The sequence below is a fragment of the Babylonia areolata genome, chromosome 21, assembly GCF_041734735.1.
Source record: "Babylonia areolata isolate BAREFJ2019XMU chromosome 21, ASM4173473v1, whole genome shotgun sequence".
Taxonomy (NCBI): domain Eukaryota; kingdom Metazoa; phylum Mollusca; class Gastropoda; order Neogastropoda; family Buccinidae; genus Babylonia; species Babylonia areolata.
In genome coordinates this window covers 33,752,659-33,770,158 of record NC_134896.1, presented here as the reverse complement: position 1 = coordinate 33,770,158, position 17,500 = coordinate 33,752,659, and the positions used below count along the sequence as shown (strand labels likewise).

The 17,500-nt window shown below is 42.4% G+C and overlaps 2 protein-coding genes across 3 annotated transcripts in view; both read right to left on the bottom strand.

Moving 5' to 3' along the window:
• The window catches only part of LOC143296227 (tubulin-specific chaperone C-like), a 282,909-nt gene that overhangs the window by 19,676 nt on the left and 245,733 nt on the right, over positions 1 to 17,500 (bottom strand). The window lies entirely within an intron of this gene.
• The window catches only part of LOC143295883 (uncharacterized), a 113,368-nt gene that overhangs the window by 14,553 nt on the left and 81,315 nt on the right, over positions 1 to 17,500 (bottom strand). For both annotated transcript variants that reach the window (XM_076607555.1, XM_076607556.1), the window contains exon 2: positions 11,466 to 13,034. In XM_076607555.1, coding sequence (XP_076463670.1) covers positions 11,466 to 13,020 — 1,555 coding nt within the window. In that variant the 5' untranslated portion in view covers positions 13,021 to 13,034. The remainder of the gene's footprint in view (positions 1 to 11,465; positions 13,035 to 17,500) is intronic.

The window sequence follows — 17,500 nt, the reverse complement described above, 5'->3', positions numbered from 1 at the left end:
TCTCCCCCGGAACGTTAAGAGACCTTAAAACTAAATAAAACGGAAAAAAAGAAGAAGAAGAAAAAGAAGAAAAAAAAAACCCAAAAAACTAGACCCCAGCATCCGCCTACATTACAGAGGACAGTTATGGTGAGCTGCACATCGTGTATGTTTGTGGGTGTTCTGCCCACCCACATGTTGGCAGGCTGTTTCCTTACTTGTTGTGTATATGGGTTTGGGTGGGGGGTGCTTCTCTCTCTCTCTCTCTCTCTCTCTGTATGTGTGTGTTTGTGTATGGGTCTAGTGGAGGGGGAGAAAATATCGGCGGCTGAGCCGTGATTCGAACCAGCACGCTCAGATTCTTTCGCTTCCTAGGCGGACGCGTTACCTCTAGGCCATCACTCCACGTGCAGACAAGCGAATATGTAAACATATTATCGTCAAAAATAAAATGGATGCACATAAGCATGCATACGCACAGTCATACTGTCACGACAGAAATGCACCGCGTAATTTTATATTTCATATGCACTCGCGCGAGCATCCGCACGCACTCACGTGCAAGTGTGCGGACACACACACACACACACACACACACACACACACACACACACACACACACACAGAGGTGTGAAAATGTCAAAGATCTCTTCTCCATCTGTCTGTTTCTAATTCGTGCACACACGCGCGTGTTGTTGTTGTTGTTGTTGTTGTTGTTGTTGTTGTTGTTGTTGTGTGTGTGTGTGTGTGTGTGTGTGTGTGTGTGCGGGGAAGGAGAGAGATGTGTGAGGGGTGGTTTGGGGTGGGGTGGGGGGTGGGGGGTGGGGGGTAGCTGCTATTCTTTTCCTTCAACTTCAAGCGACGGAAGGAGTTATCATTATTATTATCATTGTTGTTGTGCTTCTTCTTCTTCTTCTTCTTCTTATTATTATTATTATTATTATTATTATTATTACATTTTTCTTATCATTATTATGATCATCATCATCACTACTACTACTACTTTTACTACTACTTAGAATTATTAGCATTATCATTATGATGATGATGATGATTATCATTATCATTATCAATTAATTGATTAATTTATTTATTCATTTTACTACTACTACTACTACCACTATTATTATTATCATTATTATTATTATCACCATTATTATTATTATTACTATCATCATCATCATCATCATCACTTTGATGATTTGATAGGCATTGTAGCTGGGTTTTCACTGCCGCCACGAATTAAGACGATCCTCTAGAGCGCTTTACCTACATAGATCTGACAGCAAGCAGCACGTGGCGTATACTGCAGCCCCCTCCTCCTCCTCCTCCTCCCCTTCCTCGCTCCACCTCCTCCTCCTACTCATCCCCCTCCTCTTCCCCCTCCTCCTCCTCCTCTCCCTCCTCCTCCTCCTACTCTTCCACCTCCCCCCTCCTCCTCCTTCTCCTCCTCCCCCTCCTCCTCTCCCTCCTCTTCCCCCTCATCCTCTCCCTCCTCCTCCTCTGCCTCCCCTTCCTCCTCCTACTCCTCCACCTCCCCCTCCTCCTCCTTCTCCTCCTCCTCCTCCCCCTCCTCCTCTCCCTCCTCTTCCCCCTCCTCCTCCTCTCCCTCCTCCTCCTCCCCCTCCTCCTCCTTCTCCTCCTCTTCTGCCTCCCCCTCCTCCTCCTACTCCTCCTCCTCCCCCTCCTCCTCCTTCTCCTCCTCCTACTCCTCCTCCTCTCCCTCCTCTTCCACCTCCTCCTCCCCCTTCTTCTACTCCTCCTCCTCATCCTACTCCTCCTCCTCCTCCCGCTCCTCCCACTCCTACTCCCACTGCTCCTCCTCCTCCTCCTCTCCCTCCTCCTCTCCCTCTTCCTTCTCCCCCTCCTCCTCCTCCTCCTCCCCCTCCTCCTCCTTCTCCTCCTCCCACTCCTCCCACTCCTACTCCTCCTCCCCCTCCTCCTACTCCTCCTCCTCTCCCTCCTACTCCTCCTCCCCCTCCTCCTACTCCTCCTCCTCCTCCTCCTCCTCCGCCCAAAGGAACGGACAGATCTCAGTGACATTGTCACAGTGGGGTCTGCATGGAGGGCTGCGTGGCATAGTGAGTGCTCAGGGGAATCGCGCGGCTTTTTGTCACCTGTTTAACTCTCTCCGTTCTCCATACGAACGGCGAAAGAGACGACGTTAACAGCGTTTCACCCCAGTTACCATCATCAAAATATTGCAAGCGGAAGGCTCTTATACTGAAGACGTGAATGTTGACAAAGAATACCACAATTCTGACGACGGAAGCTAAAGGTTGGGTCATTCAGACACCCACTGGACATCTGAGGGGTCTGTGTAGAGGAGAAGAGAGGACTGGCCGTACTGAGTGAGTTAATGGTAACGCCAACATCAGCGGTTTCTGATGGGACTGTTTAAAAAAAAAAAAAGAAAAAAAAAAGAAAAAAAAAAAGAATAAAATGAAACAACCAACGTAAAATCCATGGAAACGTCCGACTGAGCATTCATTCCATTCAGCCTAGCAACTTCATTGATAAGAAAGAAAGAAAGAAAAGAAGAAAAAAAAGGGAAAAAAAATCAAATCAAATCAAATGAAATAAAATAAAATGAAAAAAATAAAAACAAAAACAAAAAAAAATAAAAGGAAGGTGTCGTTTGAACGGGTCGAGAGACACGTTCGCGCGCAACAATGAAAGAAAAGAACAGAATAATCTTTTGTCGCCAGGCGATTAAAGGTTTTTTTTTTTTTGGGGGGGGGGTTTTTGGGGTTGTTTTTTTCCCCCCATGGTTTTTATCATTGAGCATGAAACCCTAAAAGCGCGGGTGGGCGTGTCATCGTGCCACCTTCGTCGTCTTCACTCACCGTTATATGACCTTTACATCCTAGAATACTGGGCGTAAAATAAAATTAAAAAAAGAGAAGATTTTTTTTTTTTTTTTTTTTTTTTTTAAAGAAAAAAGAAAGAAGAAGAAGAAGAAGCAGAAGACAAAAGACGAATCAAGCAAACAACTGAGCAGTTTCAGTTTCAGGGAGGGGTCAGAGGGTGCGGACACATCCATATGCGCTATGCCACATATGCTGTAAATGTAAAAAAAAAATAAAAAAAAAAAAAAAATATATATATATATATATATGTGCGTGTGTGTGTGTGTGTGTATAATTTATTTATTTATTATTCATTTAATCATTTATTCATTTATTTATTTATTTATCTATTTATCTATCTATTCATTTACGGAGAGAGAGAGAGAGAGAGAGAGAGAGAGAGAGAGAGAGAGAGAGAGAGAGCAGCAGCAGATGCCCGATCTTCGCATTTGTAAACATCTGAACAATTTTTTTTTAATTGATTCATTCATTTATTTTCATTTTTATTTTTGATTATTTTTTTTTAATAAAAAAAAATTTATGTATTTATTTATTTACTTCTTTTTTTTTCTCAAGGCCTGACTAAGCGCGTTGGGTTACGCTGTTGGTCAGGCATCTGCTTGGCAGATGTGGTGTAGCGTATATGGATTTGACCGAACGCAGTGACGCCTCCTTGAGCTACTGATACTGATACTGATACTGAACAACACAACCAACACCGCACTGCATCAGCAGCAGTAGTGCCGGTTCTCCTCTAGTGGTGTGACCTGACATGAATGATAGTCCCTCAGCTTCCTGTGGACGGACTGCCGGGAAGCCAGCATCATCCAGCATCACCTGCCTGGCTCTCTCACCTGGGGCCCGCACTGAAGGGGAACTGAAAGAGGGCGCAGGCGGCCAAGGGGGCAGCTGTAGGCGAGACACTTTGAGGCGGAGCTGAAGAGACAGGCGCAAAATGCCAGATTGGGTATTAAAACGTTGGACTTTCAATTTCAGGGTCCCGGGTTCGAATCTCGGTAACGGCGCCTCAGTGGTGGGTAAAAGTGGTTGAGATTTTCCGATTTCCCAAATCAACGTATGTGCAGACCTGTTAGTGCCTACATCCCCCTTCGTCTGTATACGGCAAGCAGAAGATCAAATACGCACGTTAAAGATCCTGCAATCCATGTCAGCGTTCAGTGGGTTATGAAAACAAGAACATACCCAGCATGCACAACCCCGAAAACGGAGTATGGCTGCCTGCATGGTGGGGTAAAAATGGTCATGCACGTAAAAGCCCACTCGTGTACATACGAGTAAACGGGGGAGTTGCAGCCCACGAAGAAGAAGAAGAAGAAGAAGAAGAAGAAGACGAAGAAGAAGAAGACGAAGAAGAAGACGAAGAAGAAGAAGAAGAAGAAGAAGAAGAAGAACCCGCAGGACGCAGCTGCAGACGAGACAATGAAGCGGGAGGTGGAGAGACTATATGTATGATAGTCAGTTGTGTCCGACTATGACCACCAGAACAGCAGAGGAGGCTGTCCAGACCACCCGAGCTAGAATTTGATTACAATGGAGAGTGTCTTCTGCCCAAGTTGCAACCCCACTCTCTCGGCCAAGAGGGGTTTTTAGGACAGTCGGCGTCGGGATGGTTCCCAAAGGCCAACTAGCCCCCACAAAAGGCTGCAGCACTAAGAGCCAATGCAATCATGCCTCCTAATGTCAGAGTCCTTCACAAAAGACTAAACTGTAAACGACTTCCCATCTGCAGTGGAGAAACCATTGATCATACAGCTCTCACTTTGCTATTGGCCCAGCTGTAGGCCTTTGTCAATTTGTGATACTGTGTATCAGCTAACTGAACAGATCATGTGCACATGCAGAGGACACAGCCCTGAGTGGAGTTCGACAGATGCCAATGCATCTCTGGGGGGTGGGGGAGGGTGGGAGTGGGGAAGGGGGGGGGGGCGAGGAGGTGCTTAGAGCCCACTATATGGGCAGTGTGTGCCATATATAATAAAAAATAATAAATTTTATTATTATTATTATTGTTGTTATTATTATTATTGCTGTTGTTGTTGTTGTTATCATCATCATTATCATAGTTGTTATCATTATCATTGCTGAGTCAGAGCCCGAATTGTCACACAGATACGTCTAATGTGATAAAAAAAAAAGTAATACAGTACAGTACAATACAATACAATACAATACAATACAATATCACACTTGTCACTTAACCAACTGTACAAAAAAAAACCACCTTTCACACAGTGCACGAAATCTGTAATACCCATGGACATTCTCGATCCCTGACCTTCCATTCCATTCCGCACGCGTGATAAAATCGATCAAAATATAAAAAAAGAAGAAAAAAAAGAAAGAAAAAATAGTAGGAACAAAAAAAGAAACAAAAAAAGCAACAGCAACCCCCCCCCCCCCCCCCCGGATTCCCCCCCCCCCCCCCCCCCAAAAAAAAGGAAGAAGAAGAAAAGAAAAAACAAAACAAAAAAACAACAACCGACGGTACAGCAAAACAACAGATTCTGTTACGTGGTAGACGAGTAAAGCGCAAGCAAGCGACCGTGAAAAGACTGGCGGTGTGTCTGTCCGTGATCATGATGAGTTCATTGAGCGTGAAGACAAAACAATGTGGGTGTGTGCCCTGACCCGCTATGGATGACTCGTCTGTCTGTCTGTCACGCTTGGGAGAGGGGTGGGGGGAGGGATGGGGAGGGGGGGGGGGGGTGGACTGACAAGGTGACACCCAGTGTGGGTGGGGTGGGGCATACATACGATAGATAACATGTGTCGTTTGCACTGAAGTACAGAATGTAACGTACCGCTAAAAAAGAAAACAAAACAAAAAACAACAACAACAACAACAACAAAAACAAAAAAAACACCAACAAAAAACAACCAAAAAAAACAAAACAAAAAAACAAACAAAAAAAAAACAACAACCGACAACAACAAAAACAACACGTCTATTAGTGTATAATGCATATAATTATGTATATATTTCTGTTTGTTTAAATTATTACTGAAGGGAAACAAGTTTAAATAAATAACAACTCGAGGCCAATATCCATATTTCTTTCCCTGTAATTCTTAGGTTTATATGTTGGGGAAAAAAAAAGTTGTGAACTGGTTAATAACATTGTAATAATGATAATAATTATATACTCTACATTTCTTCCCCTCCACTATTTGACTGGCCTTCTTGACGTCTCTTGACAGGGGAAGAAATGTGGAGTATATATTTATTACTATGGTGTCTTTTTTTTGTCTTTTTTTTTTTTAATTATTTTAACAAACTTACATTTTTTCCGTCTTCGGAACGAAACTGAATGGAAAGAAGACAGGGGAAGAACTGTATTTGTATTTGTATTTGTATTTTCTTTTTTGTCACAACAGATTTCTGTGTATGAAATTCGGGCTGCTCTCCTCAGGGAGAGCGTGTCGCTACCCGATAAGCGCCACCCATTTTTATATTAAAAAATTTTTTTTCCTGCGTACAGTTTTATTTTGTTTTTCCTATCGACTGAAGTGGATTTTTCTGCAGAATTTTGCCAGGGACAACCCTTTTGTTGCCGTGGGTTCTTTTACGTGCGCTAAGTGCATGCCGCAAAACGGGACCTCGGTTTATCATCTCATCCGAATGTGGATATTGCCTAACTAAACAACACGTCCGTTATTTCGAAATAACTATGCAAAGATTAAAAAAAAAAAAAAGTAAAATAGAAACCCTTCACAGACTGTCATTGGGAGCCATTTAGAGTCTCTCTCATGGAGAGAACCAATCAGATGCCTGATGTAAACTGGTGTTGCCCCCTGTGAATTCCTCAGTTTTCTTGACATTGACAGTCAACACTCTTTTCGTATGGGAAATTCTCTCTCTCTCTCTCTTTATATATATGTATAATATATATATATATATATATATATGTATGTATATGCGCGCGCACATGTGTGTGTGTGTGTGTGTGTGTGTGTGTGTGTGTGTGTGTGTGTGTGTGTGTATAAAATAAATGTCGATACTGAGTTTGTACATGTTCATGAGAAACAAGAGATCTATTCAAACTTTTTTTCTTCCCTGTTTTTTCACGACCATGTTTCGTTCGTCACGGTAACATCGTGGGTGTAAACTGGAAACCTGGCAGGAAAACAAACTACCACATTTATAACAGGACAAAATTGTACACCAGGTAAATCTCGAAAGCATCGCCAATTGCCAGCAGTTGTTGGAAGGAACTGCGTTATAACTATAAATGTCATCCTGTGTTCTGGGACTCCATAGACCGTTTTTTAAATGCGAGCTACATGGATACATGAAAAAAAGAAAAGGCGGGGGAGGGGGGGGGGACAGACTGCAGTCATTTAACAGAGGTATAACTGTCTCATTCCAGAGGATATGAGCTGAACAGAAACACGTTTTATTGGCACATGAATACAGGAGGAACCAGACAGACAGATTCAAATGAAAGCGGCACCGTCTTGCAAGGCTTTCCAGAAGCCGATTCACGCTGCCAAATCAAAACGCCAACGTACTGTTTATGGTCAGTACCCCCCCCCCCCCCCCCCCCCCCCCCCCCCCGCTCCTCCATTACATTTACCTTTCGGGAGACCCCCGACTTCTACCTGAGCAAGCAATTCCATTGATGACAAGCAGAGCCACATACGCCACATATTACTGACTTGGGGGCTGGGTTAGAGAGAGAGAGAGAGAGAGAGAGAGAGAGAAGTGTCTCGTGCACGCAACCATGAAAGAAATTGTGTCGTGGGTGATTACGGTTTTATGAAGCGTGAACACACCACCTTAGGGCGTGGGTGTGACCGCCTTTGCTCCAGACTGTTGACTGCACACACACACAGATATATATATATATATATATATATATATATATATATATATATACATATACATATACATATATATATATACAACACAGATTGAGGTTTACAGTGCTTGACTCGAAACACCCATAACCTGGGGGGCAGGCAGGTACTTGTGTCCCTCGTTTTGGGCGTGGCTCTTTTCACTGGTGACTTTGTGGGATTACATTTCTTCCAGTACAGGTGTTTTTTGTTGTTTTGTTTTGGTTTGGTTTTGTTTGTCTTTCAACATACGGAGGAGGGTGTGATATGGGGATTAAGAAGAGGGCGGGGATCGGAGTTGGGGCTGTGTGGGGACGAGGTGGAAATACCCCCGTCGTTTAATTAAGCAGCTATACACCGTTTTCCGGGTGTGTACGTGTTTTACGTACCATAACAGGGATTACAAGGATCTTCAATGTGCGTGTTTTGATTTTAATTTTCCTTCTACACGTGTCCATCAGAAAGGGGCGTGGGGCATTGGTAATATCTCCTCCTCCACATTTGATGCTGACGGCCTGGTTGGTGAGGCGGTGGTAGTGACAAATGACAGCTTCATCCTTAACTCACTCAGTACGGCCAGTCCTCTCTTTTCCTCTACACAGACCCCTCGGATGTCCAGTGGGTGTCTGAATGACCCAACCTTTAGCTTCCGTCGTCAGAATTGTGGTATTCTTTGTCAACATTCACGTCTTCAGTATAAAAGCCTTCCGCTTGCAATATTTTGATGATGGTAATTGGGGTGAAACACTGTCAACGTCGTCTCTTTCGCCGTTCGTATGGAGAGAGTTAACCACTTCTAGGCTGCTGAACCGTGGTGAAACGTGATCAGTGCGGCCTGCATTTACGGCGCATTTCACCACTCACTCTGTACTTTTGACTAACTGGTTTTACAGTGCAAAAGTGTCGTAATCCCACGGGGAAGAATACAAATCCAAACAAAAAACACTAAAACAAAAACAAACAAAAAAGGGGGGGCGAAAAAAAAAGGTGACTGACCTACTGGCCTGTACGCTCAACCTGATCTCAGCAAGGTGACAGCCCTTCACCGACAAGTTGAGCATACTCGTCAGCAGTACACAAAGGGTTAACCTGGAGGGGTGTTGCCGGGTATTCACACACCACGCAGACTTTTTCAGGGTAGGAGGGGTGGACCCGTTATATTCACTTGGTTGGGTGTTATTGTACCCGTTAGTGCGTGACTCAAGTCATTAGTTCTTTTCTCGGTAATGTTCCCTCATTATGATAGAATTCACCTTGTTCAGATCCAAGGAAATGGGATCAAATAAGGCTGACTAATCATTGTGAGCGAGTGGTGTGTAGTAGTAGTTGTAGTCTTCAGTTTAACGTCTTCCACTTTAAGTGATATTAGACGGAAAAAAAAGAGGGGGTGGGGGGTGGGGGGTGGGGCGTGGTGGTGGGAACACAATTGGGCAAGTGGTGTGTGTGTGTGTGTGTGTGTGTGTGTGTGTGTGTGCGTGCGTGCTTGCGTGTATGCGTGCGTGTGTGTGTGTGTGTGTGTGTGTGTGTGTGTGTGTGTGTGTGTACAAAATCAGTGATATACACAATTTTAAAACTCACTTGCTCCTGATCACAGATCACAACGGCACCAAAATCCATTCATAACAAAAGCCGCCGGTCCGCTTTTGCCGATTATACGTACAAACAAAAGAAGAAGACAATCTTCTTGTTATCTTAATGTCTGTTTTTCTGTGTCTGCACGATGTTTTGCCTTGTTGTTTCCCTCTGGTCAAACCCTTGTGATCTCATTTCTTCAGTGAGATAACCAGTCAAATCACAATTCTTACAGTTTTAAGAAACAATTATTTGACTGCTTGCGTTCCACGCTACCTTACTTGCCTTCTAACCCCCCCTCTAACCCCCCTCCTCCGCCACCCAATACACACGCACACTCATACAAACACACACACACTCTCTCTGTCAATCTCTCCCTCCCTCTCTCCCCCTGCTGTCACCCCGTCTGTCTCTGTCTGTCTGTCTGTCTCTCTCTCTTTCTCTCCGCAGTCTCCATTCTTAATTCAGTGCCACTCACATCTTTCATCTCGTCTGAACACACACTATGAGGATAAACTTTAAACTGATGAACACACACACACACACACACACACACACACACACACACACACACACACACACACACACACCTTTCATTATTTTTTCCAGACCTCCGTGCATAACTGTTATTACTGGACGCTGTTACGAGACGGCACAAATAACATTTTCATTCTTTTCCTTCAGCACAAAATAGTTTCTTGCAGTCCAGAGATGTACGACCGCGTCTGTGTACTACATAATAAAATTAATCATTCCTTTATTTTCAAACGGATGATTTACACACGTATACACGTAAGTCTAAACAGACGCACACACGCACGCACGCACGCAAGCGCGCACGCGCTCACACACACACACACACACACACACACACACACACACACACACACACATACATACATACACACTCGCACTTAGAGAGAGAGAGAGAGAGAGAGAGAGAGAGAGACAGACAGACAGACAGACAGACAGACAGACAGACAGACACAGAACAGAGAGAGAAGAGAAGAAGAGTAGAAGAATATGATACTAGTGGAGGTGTTGGTGATATTTTATGTTCATAGCAATGTGTAAACATTTTTCCCAGCATTTTTTTTTTCTCAAGAAACTTATTTTCTTTTTCAAAATCACAATTGTAAATCCTGATTTGCTCACATGCACGCACTATTTCCCGGGTTAGTGTTTCATTTTGTGCTCACAAGATGATGATGATGATGATGATGATGATGATGGCGGTGGTGGTGGTGGTGGTGGTGGTGGTCTTTGTGGCAGAGGTATGAATATGACGATGCAGTGAAGATGATGATGACGATGGTAATACTAATAGTCATCCTATTCAATCATTACTTCATTTATCCTTCGTCTTCTTCTTCTTCTCACTATCATCACCCTTATTATTATTATTATTAAATCACTATTGATTTTTTACTACTACTACTACTACTACTACTACTACTACTACAACCATTGTTTTTCTTATCACTATCGTCATCACAATCATCATCAATGTCATCATCATAATCATCATCATTTATTACCAATATCGATCGTACAGCTAAAAAAATAACTCTCACCCAACTTACCCGTGTGCATACTCATCATCAATCTCATTACTATTAATGTCATTATTATCATAACTATCATCTTTTATCACCAACATCTGATCGTACAGCTAATAACAAACATACAAACAAACAACTCTAATCCCCCAACTCGCCTGTGTGCATAATCTTCATCATTATTATCTATCACTATTATTATCAGTCACCATTGATCACCGATATCGATTGTATAGCTGACAAACAAACAAATCATTAATATCATTATCAATATTATCATTATCATTTATCACCAATATCGATTGTACAGCTAATAAACAAACAAACAAACAAACAACTCTCATCCAACTGACCTGAGTGCATAATCTTCATCAATCTTACTATTATCATGAATAAAAATCATCATTATCATCATCATCATTTATCACCAATATCGATTGTACAGCTAATAAGCAAACAAACAACTCTCATCTAACTTACGTGAATGCATAATCACCATCAACATTATTATCATTTTTTTTTCTTTCTAAACTATCATTGTATTATCATCATAATCACCACCATCACCAACCTTTACCACCAATATCTGGTCGTACAGCTAACAAACAACAAACAAACAAACATCAAACCCTCACACACCCAAACTCACCTGTGTGATGAAAGCTCCGCACGGTATTGGCCGCCACCACCACACCACCACCACCACCACCACTCCCACCACCACCACCCCCTCCTGTGTGAATGCCGAGGAATCGACCCCCGGGGCCCCGGATCACTTGCTGACGGTAGAGCTGCACCATGTAGGGCGGGACCACGTGGCCCGGGGAGGGGCGGGGTCTGGCCGTCAGCCCCAAGGCGCCCAGGAGGCTGGCCTCCACCGCCCTCAGCACGCGCTCGTCCCTCACGCTCCGCAGCCTGTTGCTGTGGTGCCGACCCCCTCGTCGGGGGTGGTGGTGGGTGGAGGAGGGTGAGGAGGAGGATGGTAATCGTGATCGTCCTCCCCTGTTCTTGGGCTGCTGTAGGGGCTGTGTTGTGGAGGAAGATGAGGATGGTGATGGTGGTGATGGTCCTTCCCTGTTCTTGGGCTGCTGTAGAGGCTGTGTTGTGGAGGAGGAGAAGGAGGAGGAGGAGGAGGATGGTGATGACGATGGTGATGGTGATGGTCCTTCCCTGTTCTTGGACTGCTGTACAGCCTGTGCTGTGAAGGAGGAGGAGGAGGATGGTGGCGAGACTGGTGATGATGATGTTGCTCTTTCCCCTCTGTCCTGGGATGATGAGGCTGATGATACTCCTGCTGCTCCTCCTCCTCCTCTTCCTGCTACTGCTCGTCCTCTTCCTCCTCCTCCTCTTCCACCGCCTCCTTTCTCTCCTCTCCTTTCTGCTGCTTTACGTCCATTACTAGGGCTTTCTTGGGCAACTGTGGGGGATGATGATGATGTTGTTGACGATGGTGATGATAACGCTGAGGTCTTTAAAAGCGGTGGAAATGATGTCGTTCCTGCATCTCTAGGGATTCCTTGAGCAACCATTGAGGACGAGAAGGAGGAGGAGGTCCTTGATGACGCCCTAGATGATGACGAACGTGTTTCTGTCCCTGAAGACCACGATGACGTTGTTGGCGAAGACTGTGACGAAGAAGAAGAAGAAGAAGAAGACAGAGCAAAGGCAATTGATTCCTCCTCCTTATCGTCCTCCTCCTCCTTCTCCTCCTCCTCCTCCTCCTCCTCCTCAGAAGAAGAAGAACTTACAAAAGCACCATTTTTCTCAGCACGTTCACCCTGGAGGGAGAACGAAGAACCAGAACTAGAGTCTCCATCAGAGGGCGAAGACGAAGCTAGAACCGTATTCACCATGGAAGCATCACCTCCACCACGAGATACAGACAAGGTCCTCACTGCAAAACCATACTCGCCTTTCCCAGACGATGACGCCACAATGACGACATCAGATACTGACTCGCCTTCAAGAGATGGGGTCAGATGTTGTGAGGCTGGTGATGAGGACGGCGATGACGATGACGATAATGACGCTGGAGTAGTGGGAGTAGGAGTGTATGAGGAGGTAGTGGATGGGGAGGGAAGTGAGGAAGGAGAGGAGGAGGAGGAGGATAAGGATGAGGATGAGGGTTCGGTGAGGGACAGCAGACACGACACTGGCAGAAGCAGCAGCACCAGACCCTTCCACTTCCAGCAGCTCACAACCATACTGGACTGCACGCCTGCAACAGTCATCGTCATCATCATCATCATCATCACTGCAACAACAACAAGAGCAATCATCATCATCATCATCATCATCATCATCATCATCATCATCACCATCATCATCACTGCAACAACAACAACAACAACAACAATCATTATCATTATCATCATCATCATCATCATCGTCATCATCATCATCAACATCATCACTGCAACACCAGCAACAACAACAACAGTCATCATCATAATCGTCATCGTCATCATCATCATCATCATCATCACTGCAACATAAACAACGACAACAATCGCCATCATCAACATCATCATCACTGCAACAACAACAGCAACAATCATCGTCATCGGAACGAATTAACGAAGAAGCCAGGAGAACACAATTAATGATTAACATTCACAAAGTACACAACTTCAAGTCAATGTTGCTTATGCTACCGATTCAGCTAGCACAGAGGTAAATAACAGGTACACAGGAACAAACCCAGAAACGTCCTCAAAAAGGAAGCGCCAGGCCTGTCCTTATACCGATCATTAATTTTGACATGCGCACACAGCAGCAACTACATAAGAAATGCACAAACACAATTTAGCTTTTATTCAAGACTGGGCACAACCTTTTTATCCGGAATACGCTATACAGAATATACGGACAATTCAAAACAAACACATGGTTGCCTAAAAACCATCGACTTGAAGTTGTCTACCTTGTGAATGGAGAGAGTTACCACTCTTTACTATTTGTTAATCATCATCATCATTATCGTCAGCAGCAGCATCGTAACTGCAACAACAACAACAATCATCAGCATCATAATCATAATTACAACGACGGCGACGCCGACAAGGAGAATGATGATGATGATGATGGTGATGATGATGATGATGATGATGATGATGGTGATGATGATGATGATGATGATGATGATGATGATTACAACTCAGGGTGCTAACATAGTAGTGCAGTTGCTCCAGTAAACTGTATTCGTAATAGTAGTAGCGGCAACGGAAGCAGTAAGGGCTAAGACACTATACCTATTGATCTATCGGCTTTAGTATATGCAGCAGTAGCAATGGCAGCAGCAGCAGCAGCAGCAGCAAGCAATGATATAAGTGCTGCAAAAAGAAAAAGAAGTAGTAGTATGACTTATTCATTAACTTATTATTATTGGTCTTGATTATTGTCTCGTTTTGAATTGATTGTGTAATGGACTACACACACACACACACACAAATATATATATATATATATATATATATAATGACTAACATCTGTTAATGTTGACCGTATTCAAATTTTCTTCTTCTTTTTCCTAATCTATTCTGAACTGTCGTTACAGATTTATATACAAAATAAAACGGTGGTCGACCCAAGAAAGTCCGGGACAAAAAGAAGAAAAAAAGAAAAGAAGTAGTAGGAGGGGAAGTGCATATATTATGCTCATGAACCTTTGTTTGAATATGCCCATGAACCTTTGTTTGAATATGCCCATGAACCTTTTGGAATGTACCCATGAACCTTTGTTTGAATATGCCCATGAAACTTTGTTTGAATATGCCCATGAACCTTTTTGGATTGTGCTCATGAACCTTTTGGGAATATGCCCATGAACCTTTGTTTGAATATGCCCATGAAACTTTGTTTGAACATGCCCCTGAACCTTTTTGGATTGTGCTCATGAACCTTTTGGGAATATGCCCATGAACCTTTGTTTGAATATGCCCACGAACCTTTGAATATGCCCATGAACCTTTTGGAATGTACCCATGAACCTTTGTTTGAATATGCCCATGAAACTTTGTTTGAATATGCCCATGAACCTTTTTGGATTGTGCTCATGAACCTTTTGGGAATATGCCCATGAACCTTTGTTTGAATATGCCCATGAAACTTTGTTTGAATATGCCCATGCACCTTTTTGGATTGTGCTCATGAACCTTTTGGGAATATGCCCATGAACCTTTGTTTGAATATGCCCACGAACCTTTGTTTGAACATGCCCCTGAACCTTTTTGGAATATGCCCATGAACCTTTGTTTGAATGTGGTCTTGAACTTTAAAAAAAAAATATATCCATGAACTGTTTTGAAATCAGCCCATGATCCAGTGCAGCAAAACAGTGTCACTCGATCTCGGTGTTGCACATGTAGTACGACAATTAATTACACACAACATTGTGTTGCAAGCCACATGGCAATGAAAAGGGACAGGATATCATGTGAAATTATGCATGATGCGGGAGGAATACAAAATCATTGTAATAATTTGCTATATGGTGGTGTATGCTTGATTTTTAGTCACGGTATCATCACACTGCTAAAGAAAACTGAAATGTTACGGAGTCACTGTACATTATATCACGTTGAGCTATAAAAAAAAACAAAAAAACAAAAAACAAACTCAGAGTCAATTTATATTATTTCACGTTGAGCTAAAAAAAATTAAAACGACAACAAAAAAAAAGAAAAAAAAAAGCAAAACAAAAAACAAGCAAACAAAAGGAAACAACGACAAAGGAAACAAACAAACAAACAAACAAAAACAAACAAACAAACAACAACAACAACAAAAACCCAAACAACAGCAAACAAACACGGAACTTCGAGCTGATTTTGTCAATTCAACCTGTGTAACAGTTATATCATATTATGCTTATGGCCATGGACATCTAAGAATGAACCCCAAAACAATATCTTCCACATTATTGCAAGGACAGTAACAACAAAGACAGGATCTGGCAGGATGCCAGATCGGGAATTAATAATAATAATAATGATAACAACAACAACAACGATGACAACAACAACAACAACAACAGCAACGATGACAACAACAACAACAGCAAGAAGAAGAAGAAGAAAACACAGGTTCGTCAAAAGTCTAAATCGGCCAGCCAAAGTACGGACGAAGTAACGTGTGCGGGCCAAACTTTCAGGAAAAAAAGAAAGAAAGAGAAAACGCGTTTCACAGCTCACTCAGAAATATAAATATCGGAAGCAAAATCTTTTTCTTTTTCTTTTTTCTATAGGGACCAACGAAAATCAATTATGATACCAGTGACAAATCTCTATTCAGGCCGTTGCACGAGAAACGAAGTAGACGGCGTAAATCATGTAAAACAACAGCAACAACAACAACAAAAACCACTCGGGTGTTCTGGCGATATGACGAATAAACTTTGGGGTAAAAAAAACAAACAACAACCCAAAATAACGACAACAAACAAACAAACACCCACCGTGTGTGAGGTCATTGAGGATAGTAAAGGGGTGGGATGGAAAATAATAACTGAAAATTCATAAATCTATTCATAAATGATTATCTCATCTTTTAATTAAAAGAAAAAAATGCAGAAGACTGATATATATATATATATATATATATATATATATATATATATATATATATATATATATATATTAGAGAGTAGCAGCAACAGCAAAAGCAACGATAATAGCTGTGGAAATGTTATCTTTCTATTTTCCTTTCTTTCATACTTTATCATTTCTTTCTGTTATGTCTTTCTTTCTATTTTTTTATCATTTCTTTCTTTTTTTATTTCTTTCTTTTATACTCCTTTCTTTCTTTCTTTCTATTTTTTATCATTTCTTTCTTTTCTTTCTTTCTTTCTTTTATACTCCTTTCTTTCTATTTTTTATCATTTCTTTCTTTTCTTTCTTTCTTTTATACTCCTTTCTTTCTTTCAAATTTTTATCATTTCTTTCTTTCTTTCTTTCTTTTATACTCCTTTCTTTCTTTCTTTCTATTTTTTTTTATCTTTCTTTCAAATTCCTTTCTTTCTTTTAGGTTTTTTCTTCTTTTATACTGTCTCTCTCTCTCTTTCTTTCTTTCTTCAAAGGAAAACACTTTTTTTTCTTTTCTTTTTTTTTTACAGCACGTTTACCTTGATATTTTCTCCACTTTCTAATCAGTCTGCTGCTAGGAAGAAACGTGGGCCCCACAACACAACACAACACAACACAACACAACACAACAATGGATGGCAAAACAACAACAACAACAACAACAACAACACCAACAACAACACACGCACGCACACACACACACACACACACACACACACACACGCACACACACACACACACACACACACACACACACACACACACACACACACACACACACAAACAAAAACAAAAAAAACAAAAAAACACACACACGTATGTGTGTGTATCCAAAGTAAGTCACAGAGAAACTTGGTGGGCAAGACACTCTACACTATTTAACTCTCTCCATACGAACGGCGAAAGAGACGACGTTAACAGCGTTTCACCCCAATTACCATCATCAAAATATTGCAAGAGGAAGGCTCTTATACTGAAGAGGTGAATGTTGACAAAGAATACCACAATTCTGACGACGGAATCTAAAGATTGGGTCATTCAGACACCCACTGGACATCCGAGGGGTCTGTGTAGAGGAGAAGAGAGGACTGGCCGTACTGAG